Source organism: Myodes glareolus, chromosome 14 (genome assembly GCF_982192425.1).
Source record: "Myodes glareolus chromosome 14, mMyoGla1.1, whole genome shotgun sequence".
NCBI lineage: Eukaryota > Metazoa > Chordata > Mammalia > Rodentia > Cricetidae > Myodes > Myodes glareolus.
Window position 1 is genome coordinate 77,800,824 of NC_142039.1, and position 25,533 is coordinate 77,826,356.

Consider the following 25,533-nt stretch of genomic DNA (forward strand, 5'->3'; position numbering starts at 1 on the left):
AAGAACAGTATTATCTCTCAGATGTGTGCTCTGTTTTTCTTGCCTGATTTATCCATTTATCAACCTCTGGGAAGTATGTTGACCACTAAGGGACAGCTCCTCTCCCTGCACCAGTGACCAAGCATTTCAACTTCTGGAAAGTCCATTTTAGGTGCTCCCTGTATGACTCAATGGCGTGCTCACTGCTGATAAATAATCTCATTATGACTCCCCAGCGCCTACTTTTGACAACTTGTAGTAGAAGAAATGAGTTGCTGCTTAGATGTTTTCTTCAGGTGACTTCTCCCGTCAAATTAGAGTTGGAAACTTCCTTCTGAAAGACCAGAGTAGCACACATTAATGCCAAGTGCTTGTTTCTGCCAGTCTCTATCCCTCAAAAGAGCAGAAGACACGGATGGCTATGATTTTCTATTGCTAACAGGGATTTTTAGAAAAAGATGCTCTTATTTAATGGCCTAGATTTACGTGTGTTTCAGATTTTAAAAGAGGAGGCGGAAGAAACTAAAAAGCTGCCATCTGCCTGCGATGTCTGAGCACAGCTGAATGAAGAAGAGACTTTGATGTGTGAGGTGAGAAGCTGCTTCTGTTGAAGTTAACTTGAAAGCCAGTGGATATATTGGATCACCATATACCGTTTATTCCATGTCAAAGTGCATGTTGAAATTCAATCGCATTGTGAGTGAGAGAGCAGAAACAATCTGATTATGCTACTGTTTCTTCACCGTTACCTTGGACAGGTAGAGCATTTCCCTGGAAGTCTATCTCAGCCTGGGCTATAAAAACACAGCAGTGGGAAGCATTGCATACCAACCACAGAGTCCCAGAGATGCCCAGACACGAGTTCAGTGAGACCCTCACCTACTCAGGTAAGCTCATCTACTTCTTTGCTGCATTACTGAGACAGTACAGTGGTTACTCAAACCATTCCACGTTTGAAACTTGTTAGATGTTGCTAGCTCTGAACATCACCTGAGTCCTCTCCTAAGGTTTATATCAAGGTTGAAAACCTTTACCATTGAAGACAATTAAAAATACACTGACCTCCATGAACTTAAAAGTTTATGGTTAAGACGATTAGCATTGTCTTCATCCTGAGAACTCAAGAAAATTAGAAATTCAGACAACTAGTATCAAAGGCCAGTTGCCCACATTTTAGGGATAATTAGCTACTTTCTTGGGCTTGTATTTGGAAGTGACTAATTTGCTTACAGAGAGTACGGGCTCGCTTTTGTTATTCTGTATTAACTGTTCAGAATGGCTGGCTTCCTTCTCACGTCCGATTCGCTCAGGGCTTCTGGCACTGATCTTTGTCCTCTTGTCTCCTGATGGCTGATTCTTCACCTTAGCTGGAGATCTCGGTTTAGCGCTGTATCTTTCATAAACGAAATGTCTTTCCTAGAAATTCTAGAACTATCTTATAAGAAATGATTTTATTTTTCCCCCAGCTTTTGATTGTAAATATTTTACCATGTTGAAAATTTGAAAAACAAAACAATAAACAAATCATAACCCAGGGCTCACATTACCACATCTCTGCCGTCTAAATTCATAAGCACTGAATGTTAAAACATCGCTAGTTTTTTTCATGTGTGCATATGTGCGCATGTGTGTGCCTCTATGTGCTTAGGGATACTACATTAAAATGAATTGCATACTTCCTGACACTCCCCCCTAAATTTCAGGGACAGCTTCTAAAAGCAGGGTATTCTGCTGTGTAATTACAATATCAACATGACCAAAAAAACAAGAATAATTTTGTAATATTATCTACTCTCCAGACTACATTCAGCTTTTTTTTTCACGTGTTCTTAATGTATTTTATATAGCATATAGTATGATATTCCTTAAAAAAAAATCACGTCTTAGATACTGGCTTTTATCTTTGTGTCTCAGTTTCTGTTAATTTAGAACAATGTTCTCACCAGCATCCCAGTACATACATGTTCTTTCACACACATTTTCTTCTTGACACCGAATTTGTAAATCACAGCTTCATTTTGTATGATTAACATTCCAAGGAACTGGTCATTTCTTCACTGCCTCACTGGTTCACCTTTTGGGTGTTTTTTCGTGTGTTTTGTAAGCTGAGTCCTCTGTATCTATTTTAAATATCTGCTTTTACAGACAATACTGACTTTTCTATGATTGCGTGTAAATATACCCTTACCTAGTAAGTCTTTCTGTTTTCTTAACATACAACTGTAACACTGCCCATGGCTTCTCTCATGCTTTATAATTTCTTAGCAAATATGTAGCACGCTCAACAAGTGAGTCACATTGTTTATGCACAAACTCTTTGCATTCTTATAAACCATCCTTTTTTCTTTTTATTCAGAAAGTGATATTCTACATTAAAATGACTCTTTAAGTTTTTCAAATAAACTACTTATTTTGTGTATGTGTAGGGTGTGTGCATCACAGCATGTATGGGGCATGTGTGTCACAGCATGCAGATACAGAGCAGAGGGCAATTTGTGGGACCTGGTTCTCTCCTTCCACCATGTGGGTTCTAAGAGGTCAACTCAGGTTGGCTGTCTTGGTGTCAAGTGATTTTATTCAATAGATTGTCTCACCAGCCCACAAAGTGAATGGTTCTGCCCATTAGCAGACCATTTTTTTTACCCTATTATGTTTCTCTGTTGTGTGATTTATACTTAAATATACCTTTCTGTAGATTGGCAAGTAAAGCATGCATAGATGAAGATAAGACTTCAGTGATATCTAAAAAGGAGGACTTTGACTTATCAAAATGACAAAATTCTTCATCATTTTTTTCATTGCTGGAAGGAAAATGCACGCTATGAGCAGTGAGCAACATGAAGTAAAATAGTATCTAAACACACATGAATATTTTAATCAAGCCATGAACATATACAAAAGCATCATTTTAGGGTTCCAGAGTGACTTCAGACCGCGTTTATTACAAACACATCACAGTGGATAACTTAGTTCTCTGAACTGCTCCTGAGATGAAAGGTACATGATTGAGCTGATTTGATTATTCATGGACAGTTTTGTTTTAGGACAACAGTTTAAGTCTTTTCAAAATTCAGCTTTTAACTGGATGTGGGGCGGAGGTGTAGGTGAACTGGCCTCACACAGCACGCATGTTCTGTGTTCTAGACCAGGACATGAATTCAGCGTCAAAAAGAAGCACTAAAATGCGGTCTGAGCTACTCTATACCACCTTGTGTCTGAGGGTTGTCACATGTACTGAATAGAGAAAGTCAGAAAGAAAAGGTTTTTATCCACATAACCCCTTATTTAGAGAATTATGAAGAAAGATGGTCAACCCTTGAGGAGCAATTTTCCATAAATTACTCTTTTGAAAGATAATTGAACAGTAAACAACTTGTTAAAAGTAATTCTAGCTGATAACACTTCCTGTTATCTAGGTCCTAGTATTTATCTGTTAGGGACACATTTTTTCTTGTATGTAATCAGTTAAAGAAATTCTTGGGGCTGGAGAGATGGCTCAGAGGTTAAGAGCATTGCCTGCTCTTCCAAAGGTCCTGAGTTCAATTCCCAGCAACCACATGGTGGCTCACAACCATCTGTAATGAGGTCTGGTGCCCTCTTCTGGCCTGCAGGCATACACACAGACAGAATATTGTATACATAATAAATAAATAAATAAATAAATAAATAAATAAATAAATAAATATTTAAAAAAAAGAAATTCTTTGGCATATGCATGTAATTTTGTCATTTATTAAAAGTATAAACAAATGTGCTTATTTATTTTTACTTGAATAAGTGAATCTTAGCCAACTCTTTGATACTATGGGATGCAGAACCTCTTCAGAATTGACCAATATTTTGATTTTAAAACCAAAAAATTAAAATCAGTGACAAAACGTAAGTTCTCATAAATAAATATATTATACAAAATTGTAGAAGAATGTTTAGGGCCATTTCACAAACGGTTGGAAATTCTGTCCAAATCCCAAGCCAAACCCATTGAATACTGTTTATGAAGCTCAAGTCAGGACCTCAAAAAGCAATTTTCAAAATCAAGCATTCTAACACAATCCACCCAAAGGCATACTAATTTGATACTTACCTGCTGGGGAACGACAGCAGGAAAATACTGACTTTAGAGTTGTGAGCGGGTGGTGTTAAGTGATTGGGCAATGGGGCTGGATTGATGACTCAGCAGACGAGAGTGCTGCTCAGAGGGACTTTGGTTCCCATCATCCACATCAGGGAGCTGTAACTTTAGCTTCCAGGGATCCAAAACCGTCTTCCAACCTCACTGGGCACCCACAGTTACAGGCACCTAGTCACGTGCACACACGATCCCAGAGGCCCATAAATAAGAAATAACACAATATATTTTTAAAAATGAAGTCAGACACTAGCTGACCTGTCACGTCCTTACTTGCTACAAAGTATGCATTCCTTAGTCTACCTGTGAACACTTGCATTTACTACATTGAAGATGATTATTTTTCTTCAAACATACTTTGGTAAATGTGATAAATTTAGCAAAAGGGTTATTAGATTCATTCTTTGCTTTTGTCTTAAAACCGACTGATTTCTGGCCACTTGACTCAGAACTGCCCCTGATAAGAGGAGCCAGTTAGTGTTTATTGACAGAATCACAGTCAGGAGAATGGCCACATGTGAAACAAAGTGTCAAGGACTAGGTTTAGTTTCTGAGCACTGTAATTTCCTAGAGCCTACTTGGACCACCATGCCAGACTCTGTTCCTATACCTGGCCTGGTTCTAACTAGGGTGAAGAGAGCCTACTATCAGCAGTTAAGAATTTCAGAGCTTTAACTGCAGAAAGCTAAACTACAGAAAATCTTAAAAAAAAAATAAAAAGAAAAGAAAAGAAAAAGACCATAGGAAGGGTGTATTAAAATATTAGAGGTCAATTTCTAGGGAATTAAACAGGTGAGATTGGGTATTTTAGAGCTATCCACCATAGAAAGCACTCATATTTACGTTTCTACCCAGGGACCCAAGGAAGCAAGGATAACTGAGATGAACTCAGCATTCTGTCACTTGTCAAATTTTCAAATTTTAGGGCTGAGTTAAAATAACAATGAGATCAAGTCTACAGGTCAAGGCAGCCCAGCTTCTTCAGATCAGCCCCCTGCCATCTTGAGTGGTACTGCTCAGTTGGTCTGCCACCAGGTGGCTGTGACTTGGGCTAACTGGCCAGCCTTCTTTCTGATCCAGGAAAACCAGGGCTCAGATTCAGCTCTTTAACGCCCTATGTTCCTGCACTGACCTGATACAGCAGCTGGTCTGCTAGCTGTCGACCTAGTTCAAAGCTGGGTCTTCATACCCACTCTACAAATGCATGGTGAGCTTGCAAATCTAAAGCCTAATAGGAAAGTGAGAAGGTCTTAGTGTGGAAACAGGAACAGAAACTTCGTGAAGCTGCCAAAACTAAAACTGAGAACACCCAGAGCTTAATTTAGGCTCCAGGGATTTCTCAAGACTTGTTTGCGCTGTTTCTTGGAGGCAGCTTCAATCTGCTAAGTCCTTCATTAGTCATTCAAACAAAAGTTCAAGGAGACATTGAGAAGCCCTGTTTGATCCCGAAAGTCATTACCAATAATCAAACGGCCTTGGCAGCTCAGCTCAGTAGGCACACTGGGAGCTTCACATTGCTTCTGTCCTTGGGATGTCACTAACTTGATGGAAAATCCACAGTGGCATTCTGCTGCTCTTGGGGTCAGTGGACTCTCAGCCTCACCCTTGAGGTCCCCTAAGGCTTCAGGCCACAGATACTTCAACAAAACTTAATTATGTTTTTTTTCCTATTACAGTTCCTATGAACATTCTGACTTTTCTGTTTATTCTTTAATGAATAACATTTGAACTTACTCTGTATATCAAATACAAGTACTCTCCATTGCCATTTAAAAACTCCATCTCTTCCAGAACGCCAGTTTTCTTCCAGGATTCCTGATGACACTTGTCTGGTTGCATTTATTTTTTCTTTCTAGCACTCCGCATTTTTCTACTATGTGAATAAGTATATCTTGTGTCATCTTCCTCTATCACACTGTACATTCATAGGCACAGAGATCACATCTTATTGATATTTCCAATTGGCCAAGGGGCAGAAATTCCTGGGTTCATACTCTACAGTCAGTAGGGTTCCAGAATCAAATACTTCAGGTATTTATTCCTTTCTCATCTCATTCACCATTACCACTCTCCTTCCTCTTTCCACATATATCTGCTCTAATAACTTTGATGTTGATCATAAACGCATGGTCATAGGCTGCATGATGTTGTGGCAAGCAGATTGCACATAGGACATTGGTCTCATGAGACTCCATTATGGAGCAATGCCATGTTTTCTTTGTTCATATAAATGTAGCCTATGATGTTCACATTATGACAAAATTGCCTAGCAATGCTTTCCTCAGAGCATCTCGCCTGTTAAGCAACGACTGGCTGCGGGTTGTTGTTGTTTTTTTTTTCTTTTTTCAAAATGTTGAATTGTACTGTATTTTAGCAGACACAAGACTTGTTTATTTGGCACCATGTTTCTAAAATCTTTAGGAACCCTGTGGACATTTGTTAGTTCAAATTGCCAAAGGATACTCTATTATAAGCACCACACTTTCCTCAACTGTTCCTTCAGCACACACCAAAATTTCTTTCAATGCTTGGCTTCTACAGTGTGCCACTGACTACCAAAGATATGATTTCTGTGTGTCAACATGTTACACAGACGTAGTAAGAACTAGCTAGTTGTCTTAGTTAGATTTCTATTGCTATGATAAACACCATAACCAAAAGCAACTTGGGGAGGAAAGAGTTTATTTCATCTTATAATTCACAGGTCACAGTCCATCACCAAGGGAAGTCAGTGCAGGAACTTGGAAGCAGGAACTGAAGCAGAGACCATGGAGAAATGCTGCTTACTGGTTTGCTCCTCTTTGCTTGCTTAGCTGGCTTTCTTGTATACCTCAGGACTGCTTTACCAGGAGTGATACTGCCCCCAGGGAGCTGGTCCCTCCCACATCCATCAGTAATTAAGAAATGCCTGCAGACTTCCCTACAGGCCAATCTTACGGAGGGCATTTTCTCAAGTAAGATCTCTCTTCCCACGTATGTCTAGGTTTGTGTTATATTATGCATTTACGTTGATGAGCACTGAGTTTGACTGATTGGTTAGCCAAATTCTGCTTTCCCTGAGAAGTATGTATAAGGTACTATTTTACCTATGGTCTCACATGATTTTTCAAGTATTTGTTTATCTCATGGATGGCTAACTAAATGTTTTTTTCATGAGTTTGAGCATGAAATATGCTGACATATTCTTGGATCACTTAGGTTTACATTTATTCATATTGCATATATATATTACTTGCCCATTTTATTTTGGAGAATTTCATACATGAGTACAATGCATTTTGATCATATCTACACCTTACCCCTCCAGCTCCTTCCTACCCTCCCCCACAAACTCATGCCCTCCAGAAGATACTATCTAGCAGCAAGTGTTCTGGTCCTCTGTCTCTTACACTCTTTCTATCCCCTCTTCTGTGATTTTCCATGAGCCTTAGGTCTTAGTGAGATTGCACTGTAGATGTACAAACTGGACTTAGGCACCCCATGGTCACTTAGCCTTTACATTTTGATCAGTTTGCAGACCTCTGCAATAGCCTCTATCTACTGAGAAAATGAAGAAGCTTACTTGATGAGGGGTGAAAGCAACATTTGTCTGGTTGGGATAGTCCTAGTCCTGGGGTTGGAGGACTAATGGGGGTCCCTTGTTCCTGATCTTAAAGGGACCACTTTCAATCTTTTATCTATTCATTGATAGCAAGTGCAAATTATGGACTATTTATGCTTAACTTTTCTTCTAGCTTTAGTTTGTTGATTTTTTAATTGTAAGAATATTAAAATGTGTCAAGTGTTTTCTCTACATCAATTGAGGGGGCTGTGTCTTCCTCTTCATTTGCTGAGTTGACAAGTATTCTGTTGAGAAATATTGATAGAAGTTTTCTTGTAGATTCTCTCTGGCTCTGGTGAAAGTGTGATATAGACAATGGGTTATGAAGACTTCTTCAGTTTTTGAAAGAGTGTAGAAATGATCAGTATTAATTAGTCTTTGAGTAATTGGTAGAATTTATCAGTAACTATTGGCTTTTAATTGTTGGAAAGTTTTTGATTACTTATTCAACGTACTTATCAATTTATAGGTCTATTCAGGCTTTCTATGTCTTTATTATTTAGTCTTGATACATTATGTATTTTCTGAGACTTTGTCCATTTCATCCAGGTTATCCAATTTCCAGTAATTGTTTATAGTACTCTTAGAATTTTATTTCTGTAAAATCAGGAATCAGTTCCTTCTTTTACTTCTGATTTTCTTTCCATATTTTCTCCTTTTATGTGTTCATTATAACAAAGTTTGTCAATTTTGTTGAACATTTAATTTGTTGATTAATTTCTTTAAATTTGTTTTCTATTGTCTACCTCTGCTGTAATCTTGTATTTTTTCTTTTCTGTATTGCATTTCTTTTATACTAGTGGTCTGTATATGAAAATTATTCACAAAATGTGACCTGCATTGTTCAACTCTAGCTAGAGTCTGTTCTAGCTAACGTATTGGACATGGTACAGACTTTCAGTTTTATGGAGGCAGAATCACGATCTTTCTGTTAATGGTTTTATCTCCAGTGCTTAGCAGAATTCCCAACATATGGTAGGTTTTCTAAATAAACACTTGTTGAATGACCGTCTAAGTAAATATTCAGGGAATTGTGAACTTTACAGACAATTTTGTAATATTATTAATTCTTTTGTAAATTTCTCATTTGTTAGGGAATTTTTTTAGCAGAAAAATAAGAAACAGACATTTAGTAGACTATAATATTATTTACATTAAATGAGCTATAGATTATATGAAATATACAGAAAAGGAGACATACACATTATAACTAGCTTATACATCCACACCTGGAGTCTGAATGATATACTAGTCCTTTCTACCTGAAAAATGCAGCCATTCCTGTGCATGCCACTGTGCAAATACTGCACGGCACTCGGCAACAGACCTTCCCCTCCCTCCGTCATATGGTAACCAGCTCAGTGAGATCACATGTTTTTCTAAGAATATTGTAGGTGTACTGTACTCCATTTGATTTGGACTGCACACCACTACAAAGATCACTAAAAGACTTAGAGCTGAAGTGATTTTTTTTTTATTTTCCTGAAGAATATCCACACCTATTAATGGACACTAAATGATCAAACTGAAGTGGAAGACTTGGCTTAAGTTATCTGCGTGATGGTTATGTCCTGGTCCCTGGTACTTGCTCAGCAGAGAGAGGTTGCTCTAGTAACTGTCGAGTGGGTGAACCCTTCCACCACCAGTTTTCTTAAGAAACAGCACTGAAAAGATTGAGAAGTGGAAGAAAGCACCTATTTTCTTATGCCAGTGATCGCAGAAAGCAGGGAAATGTGCTTTGGGTGGCAACATTCTTGCAGGTCTTCAGATACTGAGAACTTATTTGTCAAAGCGAGCAATATAAATAATTAGAAGAAAGAAAAACAAAGGCCATGTTTTTCTACAGAAATTGAATGAATTATCGAAATTTGAGAAGGTGTTAACAGTCCTGAAAATATGAATTCTTTAGGTTTTGCATTTCCACTGTGCATAAGTAGTGTGGGATACTTCAGCCATTCTGTCAAATAATCTCTGCGTCAGCTGGAGAGCATGAACCGTTCCCCTGAAAGAGTTGCTTTATATTGAAAAAACAGGGTCCAGTTTAAAAATAAACTCACTTGCCTTTTACATAATTTTTATATTTCTCCCATCTTAATTAATTCCTTAACTTAGCTTACTTCCAACCAAATACAGTGAAAGCCTACATCTTATTCAACCATATAATGCATTTAGGATAATGTGATCAAATTTATCTTTGTGTTTGCATTCGGAACAAGCCATTGAAGTCGGTACATCTTAAAGCATAGCACTTCCTTTACCCTTGTTTTATGACACCTACAGTCTTGTTCACTGGGGAACATTTTTGAAAAGTAAGACTTCAGCAACAATCTTTTACAAAGCACATCAGCACATTTTAACTTTGCAGTTGAGAACTTAGGACTACGCAGCCCACCCTCTCTTCAGTTTTCTTTGCTTGAAGGATTTAAGTCATACAAACTCCAAAGACAGTCTTCAAAGATCAGGTGATGTGCCCTAAAACAAGTCAGAGAAAAACTGTCTTTAATACAAATCACACGGAGCATTGGGCATGAAGTGGGACCATGGCTTATATAATATGAAAAGTGTTGGGAGAGTCCATTGTAAGGCCAGAAAGAGTTTTTTTTAAAACCCACAATTCTAAAATATGATCCAGATAGTTGGTTTTTTATCATGCTTACTGAAAGCTGTTAAAATACAACTTACCTATTTATCTCATACCTTGATCCTATTCAAATATAATCTGCTTGAATTGAACTTCCTTAGAAAAAAATTCTGTTGTAAATATGTAGCGGATTTTTGAAGTTTAATTCCCTAAAAATGCATGTTTTGGGGCTGGACAGATGGATCAGTGGGTAAAAGCACTTACTATGCAAGCTTAACAATATGAATTCAATCTTAGCATAGAAAGGTGGAGAGAATCAACTCTTAAAAGTTGTCCTCTGACCCCCAGATGTGTACTGTACAATGTGGCCACACATTTCATATGCACACAATAGTAATAAAATTTTAAAAATCTAACAAGGAAACAGTCTGTATATGTTCAATACAGACCAAACACCACATTTTCATTAGTTCCTTCTTCTAGTTGGGACAGTCTTTCCATGGAACTCATATTAGTTAACTTTCTGTGCTATAATGCTTTTGATATATGGGGGAAGAAAGTACAAAGAGTAAGTATTATTTATTAATCTTTTACCTGAAATTTTATTCAGTTTTCAAGTTAGATTTCAAAAGCTAGTTTTGGCACTTAAGAATATCAGTATAATTAAGCCCACATTTATTTACTTCCTTACATATTCTGGGCCTATGCATGTGTGTGCGTGCCCTTGTTTACATATACATGTAGATATCAGAGGATACCTTGGGTGTCATTCATTAGAGAGCATCCACTTTTTGAGAATTTGAAACTGGGTCTCTCACTGTCCTGGAATTCACAAAGTAAACTAGGTGGCTGGCAGGGATCTACTTGTTTCTGCCTCTCCAGTGCTGGACTAGAACTGCAGGCCATCATACCTGGATCCCTCCAACCCCTCTCACATACCCCTCCTTATTCTTTTTCAGATTTCCACCAGGAAGATGCCTGATCTCAACCGGCATTCTTAAAAATATAGGTTCTGCAGTCCCAACTCATGCTTGCAAGTCAAGTACTTTACTATCTAAGCTATCTCAACAGCCTGCATTTATTGTGCTAAAAAACAAAACAAAACAAAACAAAACATTAATCTAGGCTGGGCAGTGGTGGTACATGCCTTTAATCCCAGTATTCCAGAGGCAGAGGCAGGAGGATCTCTTTGATTTCAAGGCCAGCCTGGTCTACAAGATGTAGTTCCAGAATGGGCTCCAAAGCTACAGAAAAACCCAGACTCAAAACAAAAACAAACAAATAAAAGTTAATCTATTGATTTACATTTTCATCATAATCTACCAACAAAGTTGGGCAGCATGGTTTTATATGGATATACTATTTCATTCTGATCATTCTCTGCTGTGGAATAATCCTCTTGTGTACTGTAAAGATTTGTCACTCGAACTGGTTTAATAAAATGCTGATTGGTCAGTAGCCAGGCTAGAAGTATAGGTGGGGCAGCCTAACTGAAGGTGATGGGAAGGAAAAGGGTGGAGTCAGAGGTTGCCAGTCAGACACAGAGAGAGCAAGATGGGCATGCTGTAGTGAGGAAAGAAACTACCATGTGGCAGAAAGTAAATAAGGAATATAGGTTAACTTAAAATGTAAGAGCTAGTTAATAATAAGCCTGACCTATTGGTCCAGCATTTATAATTAATTTAAGGCTCTTTATGGTAATTTGGGAAGCAGCTACCAGGTATTTGGAAATGAGTGGCTCTGAGACAGGAAACTTCTGTCAACGATTCTCATAAGTTCATTATATATGATATTGTACTTTTACATATATATCCCATTTATACATTCTTATTTTATCATTAATTAAAATCTTACATTAAATAAAATGAAGGTATGCCAGAAAGAGTGCTTTGAATATAAACACTCAGGCTTCAACAACATGCAAATTTTGACACAAACAAAACACAGTCCTGTCCAATTAAAGATCTAAAACAGGTGTGACTAAGCAAGGCTGCTGCTTTGCTAACCATCCCTTCCATGTGTGCTCTGTTCTTTGAGGCTTCCTTCTCTGTTATAGTACTTCGCTGTTCATTGGGTATCTGATGATTTACTGGGCTGACTAGAACATCTGTATACCTGAAAATTTTGTCTTCTTTCTTGCTAAACTTAAATCATTAAAAAAATTTTGTACTTTATAGTTAACATTACAGTGTTAGTACCAGTGCTATTTTTCAACTATTCCTTTGATACCATGTCAATGTTGACCTCACCACTCTTCACTTACTCTTTCATATCAATCCTTACAATCTCACTGTTCAGATCTGAGGGAAACGCTTGTTGGTAATTTGGAAAGGAATTGCTCTATAAATTTTTTGGGTTGGGGCAAGCATCTTCATCATACTGAGTTTTCTTACCGTGATAGCACATTATCTCTCTCTCAGTCTCTCTTTTGTTTTTTTTTTTCCAAGACAAGTTTTCTCTATGTAATAGCCTTGGCTGTCATGGAAATCACTTTGTAGACTAGACTGACCTTGAACTCAGAGATCCATCAACAGGCATGTGCCAACTCACCCAGAGATAGGTCTCTCTTTATTGGAGATTTTCACATTTTATTATTAGCTTACAAATATCTTCCATTTATTTTAAACTATTAACTATTGTAATTTTTGTTATTAAGTGTAAAATAGTCTATTTTAAATTATATTATTAAATTCTAATATAGTTCACTTGTGCTCCCCAATAATCCTTATTCTAAGTTTATCAATAATTTTTCATTTTATACATAAATGATCATCTTGTTAACAATTGTTTTTATAATTTCTTCTGGGTATCTTATGACTTATATCCAAAATTGGTTTACTAGAATTGGTTTATTAGTACAATGTTGACTAGAAGTAGCAACAGACACCACACTCCTGATTTTAAATGGAGACCATATAATGAAATGCAATGAAATTTATGCCCTGGCAATGCTGAAGCATGCATGGGCAGCACATATATGGTGGTTCTGTTGAACTTGTCCATAATTGGCTTCACGGTCTAAGTTGATGTCCTCAAGAGGGCACCAGATCTCATAACAGATGGTTGTGAGCCACCATGTGGTTAATAGGAATTGAACTCAGGACCTTTGGAAGAGCAGGCAGTGTTCTTAACTGCTGAGCAATCTTTCCAGCACCCATATAATAGTTCACAATTAATTAGAATAAGAAAGTTTGGTTCTAATAGATTTTGCTAATATTGAATTGAATCATAAAAGGTTTCTGCCCATTGAAACCTTTAATAGATCTTCTACTTTATCTGTTAGTGTGGTAAATTTAACTGTCAAGTTTTCCTATTTTAAGATGTGTGTGTGTGCGTGTGTGTGTGTGTGTGTGTGTGTGTGTGTGTGTGTGTGTGTGTTTTGAGTCAAGACGCCATTAATCTGCCAAAGGAGAACGCTAGAAACTTTCTGGTAGGCCACAGCCTTGTGGTGATACATAGATTAGAAGAAATGGGTTAAGATGTAAGAGTTAGGTAATAAGAAAGCCTGAGCTAATAGACCAAGAAGTGTTGTAATTAATATAGTTTCTGTGTGATTATCTGGGTCTGGGCAGCTGGAAAACAAATGCCGTCTCCAGTTACAGGTCTCTGCATCTGTTCCCATCTTTTGCCGGAGGAAGCCTCTCTGATGATGACTGGGCTAGGCACCAGTCTATGAGTATAACAAAATATCATTAATCATTTCCTTGACTTTTTTTTGTCAGTTTAGTTCTACTCTAGGTCTCTGAGCCATCCAGTTCCCAGTTCCTGGACATCTAGGCATTGTCAGGCATGGGCTCCCTCTTGAGGCTTGGACCTCAAGTTAGACCAGTCATTGGTTGGCCACTCCCACAAGCTCTGAGTTGTCTATCATTTCTCCAGCACATCTTGCAGGTAGACAGGTGTGAGTTGAAGGTTTTGTGACTGGGTTGATGCCCTGGTCCCACCACTGGGAACCTAGCCTAGTCACAAAAGATGGCTGGTTCAGACTACATATTGTTGTGGAATATTATTTTACAATGTGTTAAATTTATTTATGTTGTGGAACATTTATTTTAATAATGCAAAGATGCTATATTCTTTTATGTTGCTTGTGTTTAACTCTGTAAAGCTGTGTTACTTTGCCTGTCTAAAACACCTTACTTGTCTAATAAAGAGCTGAGTAGCCAATAGCTGGGCAGAGAAAGGACAGGTGGGGCTGGCAAGCAAAAGGAATACATAGGAGGAGAAATCTGGGAAGAGACATTCAAGGAATGAGAAAAGAAGGAGAGAGAACACCAGGGGCCAGTCACTCAGCTACACAACAAGCCATGGAAAGGTATACAGAAATAGACAAAGATAGAAGCCCAGAGGTAAAAGGTAGGTGGGATAATTTAAGAAAACCTGGCTAGAAACAAGCCAAGGTAAGGTTGGGCATCCATAACTAATAAGTCTCCATGTGATTTATGTGGGAGCTGGGTAGCAGGCCCCCAGGAGTAAAAGAGTAAACAACAACAACAACAACAACAACAACATATCCTCCAGTACTAGGAGTCCCCTCTAGGATCACCCTCATAGGTTCCAGGAAGTTTCCACTGCGCTAGGTTTCTACATCGACTCCTAAATGCCAACATATTCAGATCTCTCCCATACTGCCCTTCCTTTCTTCCCTCCCCAACCAGATCTATCCTGCTCCCACACCTCCCTGCCCACCCCTGCCCACCCACAAAATCTATCCCACTTCCCACTTTCCAGGGAGATCCATGCATCCTCTCTAAAGCCTTCCTTGTTACTTAGCCACTCTGGGTCTGTGGAGCCCACAGAATGGGAAAAGATTTTCACAAACTCTGTATCTGATAGAGGGCCAATGTCTAAAATATATAAAGAACTCAAGAAACTAGGTATCAAACAAATTAAACAATCCATTTTAAAAAATGGAACACAGAGCCAAACAGGATTCTCAATAGTGGAATCTCAAATGGCTGAGAAACACATAAAGAAATATTCAACATCCTTAGCCTTCAGGGAAATCAAAACTCTGAGATTCTATCTTACACCAGTCAGAATGACTAAGATCAATAACAAAAGTGGCACCTCATGCTGGCAAGGATGTGGAGCAAGGGGAACACTCATCCATTGCTGGTGGGAGTGCAAACTCATACAACCACTATGTAAATCAATAATGCAGTTCCTCAGAAAATTGGGAATCAATCTACCTCAAGACCCACCTATACTACTCCCGGGCATATACCTAAAAGATGCTCCATCCTACCTCAAGGACACTTGATCAACCATGTTCATAGCAGCTTTATTCACAATAGCCAAAAACTGTAAACAAACTAGATGCCCCTCAACCAAAGAATGGATACAGAAAATGTGGTATATTTACACAATGGAATATTATTTAGCTGTTAAAAACAATGGCATCATGAAATTTGCAGGCAAATGGATGGAATAAAAAAAATCCTGAGTGAGGCAACCCAGACTTAGAAACACAACCATGATATGTTCTCACTTATAAGTGAATATATTAATTATTAAGTAAAAGATAATCTTATTTTATTTAAAAAATTTGTCAGTTTTCTGAGACTAGAGTTACAAATGGGTTGGACCCCTAAAAAGGTACAGTATATTTAAAAATGTGCTTAGATGCTGCAGAAAGAAAAGAAAACTGGTATAGAAAATAACAAACAAGCTTGAAAATAATAACATCTTTAAAAAGAGAGTAAAGTAATATAAAAAACAAACCACATAAAGGATAGAAAATACTGTAACAGAGGGCACTTGGACCTTATATGGTACTTTGTTAAGTTTGAATTTTTTGAATGCTAATGGACAGAGAGCATCAGCTGCTGAGAGACACTGGAGTGTAGATGGGGCTGCTGAACTAAACCAGCCTATGTACTTGAGAGATGCCTTGACTTCAAACTGGGAAGTTGGAAAATGTATTACTTTGGGGAAAGACGTTATGCTTTTGTTTCCACAGGAATCAAAAGATTGTGGAATCAGTCAAGGTTGACAGAGATCAGGTTTGATCAGGGGAGACCCCCTGAAAATCATGGCTGTGGACATAAAAAATAAACCTAGAAAACAAGAAGACAGGTGATGTGTATTTTACCTGCTCAAACATAAAACAAAAATAAACCTTCAACTAACTTGTGCACACTGCACATTCCATACTTGTGTTAATGCAGATATGTTTGTTACCTTTAAACGTTTGCGTGTTTTCAGAGCAAGGGAACCAGACACCAGAGAAAACAGGTGGCCCAGGTAATCAGCCTCGATGAGAGCCTGCTGTAGTTTCCTCAGAGTTCTGCATCCAGAACAGCTTACAGGCTGCTGGCGGAAATGGTCCAGGCTCACAGACTAATCCTATCCAGGACTGCAGATAAGCCTTGGACTTTCCCATTGCACAGAGACTGAACTAAAACACAATTAATAAAAACTCAGAGACAGAAATTGGGGTTCAACCTGAAGACTTCATAGTCTCATTCTGAGATTCTTGGAAGTAGGATCACCAGTTTTGAACTGAGGCAGAGGTAAGAGTCAGTGGTTGACTACTTTGCTTTTCTGGTCTTCAGGTTGAACCCCAATTTTTGTCTCTGAGTTTTTATTAATCGTGCTTTACTGAACAACAAATGTTATGGTTACCTGTCCCAGGACTTGACCATTATCCTAATTTTTTCAGGGTCCCCAAAGACTCCAAGACTCTTGTTTCCCCAGGGAACAAGAAAAAGTCTAGAGAACATGATGCCCATATTCCCAAGAGTGGGGTGCAGTGCGAATTCTAATTGGTCTTAAAAGTAAAAACTCAGAGCCAAATATCAGGGGGTGAAAACTGAGAGATCAGAGAAGCAGAGCAGTCAGCCACTAGTTCTTCTGTGAAATCCTCAGACTGAACAGGGTATTCTGTCTTGACAAGTCCTCAGACTGAATCCCTCCAACTCCTGACTCCTGCCTTATATTCCTCTCTGCCGAGTCATATCCCTTTCTGTCTCCACCTTCCTGGTGTTGGGATTAAAGGCATATGACCCCAAGCACTGGGATCAAAGGTGTGAGCCACCACCACCTGGCTCTGTTTTTCATTTAGGCTGGATCAATCTAGTGTAGCCCTGGGTGGCCTTGAACTCACAGAGATCTGTTTGCCTCTGCCTCTAGAGTGCTGGGATTAAAGGTGAGTGCCACCACTGCCTGGCCTCTATGGCAACCTTTATTTGTTAGATCACAAATAAAATATCACCAGAGAAGAGTGGTTGTTTTTTGTTCATTTTGGTGGTTCATGGTTATTTGTCATTATTTGGGGGGGGGGTTTGTTACAAGTTATTGGTTATGGTCAGGAAAAAAGTTGAACAAAGGAAATGAGATTCAGGGAGCTCTTTCTGAAGGGAAAAGGGGGGATACAGATAGAGACAATGGGATAAAATAGTGGTTTGTTGAGTCAACTTTTGAGTAACCACTAGTCTCAAATATTTTTCATTGGTTGGACTTTTGTATATTGATATAAATTTAAGGTTATTTTTGCTATACTTTATATATGTTTCTACTCTTGTTTAAGGTATTGTACCTATATAGCTCATTTAAAAATGTAATGTATAATTAAGAAATACAGGTTAGTAGTTGGTCATATAAAATAACCTAAGGCTTTTCATGACAGTGAGATACGTCTGCTCCTACTAGCACCAATTTATTTCAAAAGAGGATGATGGGCATCTAAGAACCTCCATATGGAGTTTGCTCTCATTTGTGGCAAGGTTAGCCACTGGGCAAAGAAACTGCCTTTGCCTCAACGGCTAACAGATGCTGTCCAAACTGGATAGGCAGGATACAAAAAAATGACAACTGCCTAACTTTGCTAAGACAAGATAGAACAGTCCTTCAAAATTCCTGCTTCACAGAAAAGTCTATAAGATATTTTAGGCTTGTAGGCTGAAGATAAATGCTTCAGTGTTGCAGAGAAACATTAGATGACTGACCAGGTAGCAAGCTATTTCTGTCATTTCTATATTTTTGGAAGTTGTTTGCTCCATTTTATTAGTAGTTGAGGCAGGGGCAGTTCTTTCCCCAAAGACCGGTTTTACAAAGAAGAAAGCAAGCTCTAGGTGGAGTGTCTTTGGTGCCCAACATTCTCTCGGGAATAGATCAGTGCTGCCAGGAGCAATCATGTCTCATGCCAACACAATCCTAAATTATTTAAATAGATATCGGCCCACTTTGGGTGTGGTCTTATGTACTAGAAATGCAGACAAAAAGCATGTGTGACCTTATTGGCTGCTGAATTTGGTTCCAGTTCCCAGCATACACAGAGGACTGCGGATTGCTACTCTTACTGTGAGTTTATCCCCAGATAAATAACCCGTTGCTATACCCCATCCCAGGCTATTGTGAAACTTATTTTTATACCAACAAGAAACTTTGATATGTAGTATTTCATTCATTCAACTTTAAGGTAATGGCCTTGCAGAGTCCAGACTTGCTGTAAGTTGTTTACTGTGAACATGGTGGGGGTGATTGCGTCTTTATATGGCTTATGCTGTGCCTTTGCTCCCACTCCCCAGAATGCTTCTAACTTCCCCAGGATTAGTTTGGGATATAAAATAAAGAGTAGCAAGGTTCTTCCATGAGGTTGCATAGATCTTCCTCAGACATCCTCCCACCTGGACGCCTTTCCATGTTCTTCAGACTCACTACCTTCTCACCAAGAAGCCAGTTGTTCAAGTTCTAACTGGGGTCATCTTTAAATCTCTCTGGCTTTCACTCACCTATGACTCACATCACTTCCGGAGGAAATGCACATCTTGTCACAATAAACTCTGGGAGTCAGCCTCTCTCAAGTGCGTGAGCCTTTCTACTGAACTGACATTAATAGGTTTTCTGGTTTATACTGTCCCCTTATCTTTCTACTGAACTCACAGTAATAGGTTTTCTGATTTATACTGTCCCCTTATCTTTAAGACTCTCTGCATTGATGTTCACTTTGTCAGGTCTGCTATCTTTATGAAGTACTCAGCATTTCTTTCTTCACCTTGATTTTACTCTCAATCTTGCTTTGATATTTTTCTGTTTACACCTGTCTCATGAAATGCAGCTGCATTTAGTCTTCATTGAGTCTTCTTTAGGCAACTTAATCCAGCATGTCTGCTCTTTTTGAAATGTGGGTTAACTTGTACTACTTGGTGATTTCTGTTAACCATGGTTTACTCATCTTTTCCTGTCCCTGCTGTGCTAGTTGGTTTTCTCATCCATGTGACAGAATGAACAACATGAAGCATGATTTGTTTCACTCGAAGTCGTAGTCAATAGTTATTGGTTGTATGAATTTCAGGGTCACAGTGAAGCCGAACACAGCAGTAGAAGCCTTTTATCTTCTGAGGGACTCGTTTAATTTTATGGAGGGTAGAAGCAGAGTAAGGAAAGGAGACGAGACCTTCAAAGGCATGATCGCAGTGACCTACCTCCTGGAACAATATTCCATCCCCTAACATTTCTAGAACTTTCCAAATCAGGGCTGCCAGCTGTGAGTTAGGAAGTCAGTGGCTTCCCTAGGGGAGAAATTTCATGTTTATGCTATCATACCTGCCTTAATTGGGGTGACTGAGTTTTATCTTTTCCTATTGAAAACTTGTATACCCCTTTAATATTTAACTATACTAACATTTAATGTGAAGTCTCCATCAGAAGTTCATCAATGCCCGCTTTCTTTTCCAGCAAAAGCATCTTTTAACTCTTCACATGCCTTCACTGTCTGCAGCTGTCTGTTACTGTAACTTAAAAGGAGGAAATGCTTGGCTCAGTTTTGGGGGTTTCAGCTGATAGTGCCTTGGCCCCATTGTTTCTGGGCCTGAAATGTCATGACAGGGGTACATGGTACAATAAGCTACTTACGTCGAGGAGTCCACAATTTAAAGAGAAAAAGAGGAGAGCCTGGGATCTCAGTATCTCCTTAAGGGCATGTTCCCAGTGGCCTGAGTCCTCTCACCAGCCTCTACTTCTTAAAAGTTTTCGTTACCTCCCAGGAGTGCCAGGCTGGCGAGTAAGGATTTCTCACATGAAGCTTCGGAAGGTGTGCTACATCTAAGCTGCAGCACTGTAGTCGTTTTGTATGTTATTATACAACATTCTCATTTTCTCTTATTTTTATATATTCAAATTATTTCTATTATTGTGGGTTGTTGCTTTATAAGGCCAGTAATTGCCTACCAATTTTTTAGGCTAATCATTCCTTCTTAAAGTTTAAAAATTTAAGTTCAAAATCCTTTAACAGATTCTGTAGTGAAAGTTCACTGGTCTTGTCTGAAAATATTATTTGCCTTAATTAAAGCCTAGGTTGGCAGCTATCTCCCGTTGGCACTTTGAAGTCGCTCTTCTATTGTCTCAGACTTCAGTGTTACTATGGAGATGTCTGCTCGTCTTGGTGTCATTCCATTGAGAGGTAATCTGACCTTTTTACGGACTCTCAAGATCTCCAGATTCTTTGCTACTTTCTTCTGTAGTTTCCCTTCTATGTCTAGTAATGCATTTTGTTTATACACACCACTCACTCTGCACACTTCCCTCGTCTAAAGACATCAGAAATTTCTTTGAACATTATCTCTTCTCAGGCTCTCTAGTCTTTACTTCTAGGTCTTCAATTAGATTTTTATCTTTCATCTGAATTTGCTTTTTTCTTTCTTTTCTGCTTCACGGCTTCTTGATCTTTTACACTGTATTTGGGGACATTCCCGCAGAACTTTCAGTTCATAATTTTTTTGTTGTTGTTGTTAAGATGTGTTTGTAGTGAGGAGCTGCAGGCAGGCCTGCTTTTCATCCTGCCCAGCTCCTGCACGGCTAGCTTAGCCCCAGAAATAATAACACATAAGCTGTATTCATTTAAATACTGCCTGGCCCATTATCTCTAGAGAGTTAGTTACTGGCTAACTCTCACATCTTGATTAACCCATTTCTAATAATCTGTATAGCACCACAAGGTGTGGCTTACCGGGAAAGATTCAGCATGTCTGACCTGGTGGCTGGCTCCATGGCATCTGCCCCATTGCCCTCTTCCCAGCATTCTGTTCTGTTTACTCGGCCTACCTAATTTTCTGTCCTATCAAAGGGCCAAGGCAGTTTCTTTATTGACCAATGAAAATAACACAATAGACAGATAACCCTCCTCCATCATGTGTTTCATGTGCTCTTTATTTTACTGTTGAGTTTTATATTTCAGTAACTAAAATTTACATTTCTAGAATTTAAAAATAATCTATCTAGACTTTTTTGAGACAGCGCTTCACTGTGTAGCTCTGGCTGGCTTGGAATTCCCTATACAGACCAGGGACCAGTTCCAGGCTCAGAGATCTACCTGACTCTGCTTCTTGAGTACTGAGATTAAACGTATGTGCCTGGCTATCTGGCACTTCTTGACAGAGCCTTTTATTTACTTTCTTGCTTTCTGTCCAGTATTTAAAGCATCAATAAATATTTGAGCGACAGTTAAAAAAATGCCTATTATTCTAATAATAAAAACTACCAGGGTACTATTTTTGTTGGAAATATTTTTATGCTGTGTCTTGTTCATGATGGCTTATTTTTATATATTTGTTTCAGTTTGGGGATTGTAAATTGCAGGATAGGGCTTTATCTCTGAGGTCTGTGGAATCTTTAACATGGTCTCACTTGAAAGTATGCACTGGCTTCTTTCCAGCTACCTGGATGCAATAATCTGGTACTACACTCTTATTGTTTGGAATTTCCAGATTGTGTGCAAATGAGAACTCTAAATCTGCCTGCAGATACAGGAAAATGTCACAGAAAATCAACAGCATAGAAAATCCTTGAAAAGGATTCTCAAGCACATCCTCTTTTCCCGTTGTCTAGGTTTTAGTTTTAGTTTGCCATTTCCTGAAGAACATTGTATTTCAAATTTTCTTATTTTAAATGGAGAGTTTTACTTCCAACATGGGTTTTAATAAGACTCTGTGTGGATGAAAGCTGTCTTCTGGCCAAGACTGTTAAAATTCATGGTTATGTAACTGAGACAGGTGAATGCCTTCATGATAGCAGTGGGTTAAGTACCACTTCAATAAGCCAGCTTTCAGTTCCTTACTTAGATGTCCTGTGTGCTTGTAATGTATTTTTGAGAGGTAAATTATACATCTTAGTAATTTGACAGAAGTATTTCATCCAGTACTTATTGGTGATTGTGTGTACCTGTGTTCATATGTGTAAACATATGTATATGTACAGAGGTTGATACATGTCTTCCTTGATCTCCACTAATCATTTTGGAGTCTCTGGTTGAAACCAGGGCTCACTGAATAACTGGCTAAAAGCTTACGGAATCCACCTGTCTTCTTCCCTCCACAACCAGCACCAGGGTTATGGGTGCACACACCCATTCCTAGACTTTTTATACAGAAGCTGGCAGTCTGAACTCAGATCACTTTACTGACCGGGCCATCAGTAAACAATACCAGTTCTTGTTTAGTTGCAGAATTTTAGGCTTATTATCTGCCATTAGATGGACTACCACACCAAAGTCACAGGCTTTAGTTCTTCAAATCTAAAGATTTCTTCTGTACACAATTTTAAAGACCTTACATGAGAACAAGTCAGGAAGGCTGGGAACACAGCTCAGTGATGGAGCCCTTGCCTATCTATCACACACAAGGACCTGTTTTGGGACAGAGCCTCACATATTCCAGACTGGCCTCACACTTGCTATGTGGCTGCCGATGACTTTGTACTTCTGATCCTTATGCCTCTGCACCCCTAGTGACAGATGTGTGTCACCACTCTGTGATGCTGGGGGTTGAACACAGGGCTTCCTGTATGATGGACATACATCAACTGAACTACATCCCGACACCCTTGATTTTTAAATGTTAAGATTTTAAAATGTTATATATTAAGACTTATTGGCAAACAAGGATACATCTACTTCATTTCTTTTCTCTTGCTCTCATTTACATCGTCTTCCATCTCACTTTCTTTTCATTGGCTGGGACAATATATCAAGGGAGAAAGGTTACAACCCAAACTCATATAACTAATAAAACTTAACAACATTCTTGAGTTGTCTTATGTTTTCATACCTTTTTTTTCTGAGCCTTTTGATGGATTAATCCATCATTTTAAAGGCCTTTGCCTCAGAATATACACTTATCTTTTACATTGTGAGCTTAAATAGAAACCAATTTTAATAAGGTATTGTGGGGTTAATCATCTTAAAGTCTCTTGATATTCAAGTAAAATCCTTTGAAATGCTTATGCTGTGATGATTGTATTGGGTGCTGAGGGTTGAATCTTGGGTCTCGTGCATGCCAAGTATGTGCTTATATTCCAGGTGTGCTACACCACAATCCTACTTTTGTAGTCTAATTTGGCTTAATTTTTCTAGGTTCTCTATTGCTAGTGGTTTTGCATGCAACACAGTCAATGCAACAATACTTATAATTGACTTCAGGAATTCTTAAATATACCAATTTCACTTTGAAATAAATGGCATGATAGTGTTTGGAGGTTCACAATATCAGCATTCCCACAAGGGAATGACAGACAACTGGCAACAACAAAAGCTACTGGTAAAGGCAGGAAGAATGTTACCGATGCTTAACTTTATGAAGCATGTAGATCTTTAAGACAGTTTCATGTTATGACTGTTTCCATTTCATTGTACAGGACAAGCATTGCAATGCAGTTACATAATAGACACTCAAGGATGAGGTGTCTTTTTTCTTGCTAGTCATAAGAATATTCCTTCAACAAGTTGATTTCTTGTATTTAAATTTACAAACTTATTTTGGGTTTATCAAGTCATTTGTAGTTACAGGTCAGCTCTGTAAGATTCTACATCTTAAATCAACAGACCTCTAGAAAATCAAGACAATATACAATTAATGATATCAATGGATAGCAGATTGGAGGGTGGGGAAGAGCCAAACTTTTCTTGTAGCAAAAAAACAAAAAACAAGCTTGATTAAAATTTCTATTTATCATTTTGATTTCAAAGAGTATGTGAGAAGAGTTTAAGTAAGATAAGGAATACATCAAAATGTATGCTAGAATCAAAGGTTGTAATTAATAGTTTTCAATGGTTGTATCTAAAATATGTCCTATAATAGATGGGGGTCTTAAGTTAGGATCAATGGATCAAAAATAATATGGTACAATAAACTACCAGTCAAAATATTAACCTATGTAGCATTAAATTTTAAGTGGATGCATTTCATATTTATATGAACAAACATTTCTTACTGTGACCAGGGATATTAACTTTTGGTAACTGCAAAGAATGGAGATCGCTTTGTAGAACAGGCATAGTGTATTCAAAAAAGGTCTTATAATAGGCAGGATAATGATTCCTGGAGCAAAGAAATTTGTCTCTATAAATCCAGGAACCATACACTTTTTATTATTATTATTTATATTTCATAAGGGTCTTTTCTGATGCGGTTAAGAATGCAGACATGGAAATGAGATTATTCTGGTGAGCTCTGAATCCATCCTGGTCAAGTCGAGGAGTCATGATTTCTTCCACCTTCGGGAAGGAATGCAGCTTCTCTGACATTGGATTTTAGCTTCAGGAGACTCGTATAGGAATTGTGGCCTACACAAATCATAAACACATTAATGCTGTTTAAAACAAAAAGGTTTGTGGAAACCGGTTACAACCGCAATAGGCAAGAGGCTTATTCCAGCTAAATCAACGACATACTGCGTAGTACACTAACACTTTAACACGTGCAAAAAGACACTCTGGCTTCATTAACTTGGCGGTGAGGTGTCAGACAACGGGCAGCATCCATTTAGCTCCTGCTGGAGAGGGTGACAGGCTGCGTGGTGTGCGCTTCTTCCTCAGGGCGTTTCACGAGGTTAACACTCCGAGGTTAGTTAACCGAACCCCCTGTTTACCTTGTTTGTGTCAGGGCGGCTGGTTCTGTTACAATAAACTGGGTAAACCCAATAAGACGACCTCTTAAAGCTCGCCGTCCTGAAGCTCCCAGACGACGAAGAAAGTACAAGGACAGCAGTCTTTGCAAGGTTCACACTGTCCTTTCCCGCTCTTGGGGGACACCACTCACCTCGAGCCTCAGCAAAAATAAATAGATAATAAAAGTTCGAAGTCAGCAATGAGTACTAAATCTCGCGATATTTGGGATGTCGCGGACCGTTCGGGCCGACCTAGTCCGGAAGGGAGTTCGCTGGAGCCGACTTAAAGCCTAACCCACCTTCCCGCGATATCTGCAGGGAGCGCCTGGGGGGGGGGCGTTCTCGCGGGATTTCGGGACT

General features: G+C 38.7%; 1 protein-coding gene and 1 long non-coding RNA gene across 2 annotated transcripts in view; one reads left to right on the forward strand and one right to left on the reverse strand.

Moving 5' to 3' along the window:
• Positions 1-333: 333 nt before the first annotated feature.
• Positions 334-25,533, forward strand: part of Ercc6l2 (ERCC excision repair 6 like 2) — a 110,502-nt gene continuing 85,302 nt past the window's right edge. Inside the window, exons 1-2 of the mRNA XM_048447611.3 lie at positions 334-569; positions 738-866. Coding sequence (XP_048303568.3) covers positions 827-866 — 40 coding nt within the window. The 5' untranslated portion in view covers positions 334-569; positions 738-826. The remainder of the gene's footprint in view (positions 570-737; positions 867-25,533) is intronic.
• Positions 7,433-25,507, reverse strand: LOC125408952 (uncharacterized). Its single transcript, XR_007234637.3, has 3 exons — positions 21,242-25,507; positions 10,102-10,181; positions 7,433-8,001 (listed from the first exon to the last, which is right to left on the reverse strand). It is a non-coding gene; the product is annotated as an uncharacterized LOC125408952 (long non-coding RNA).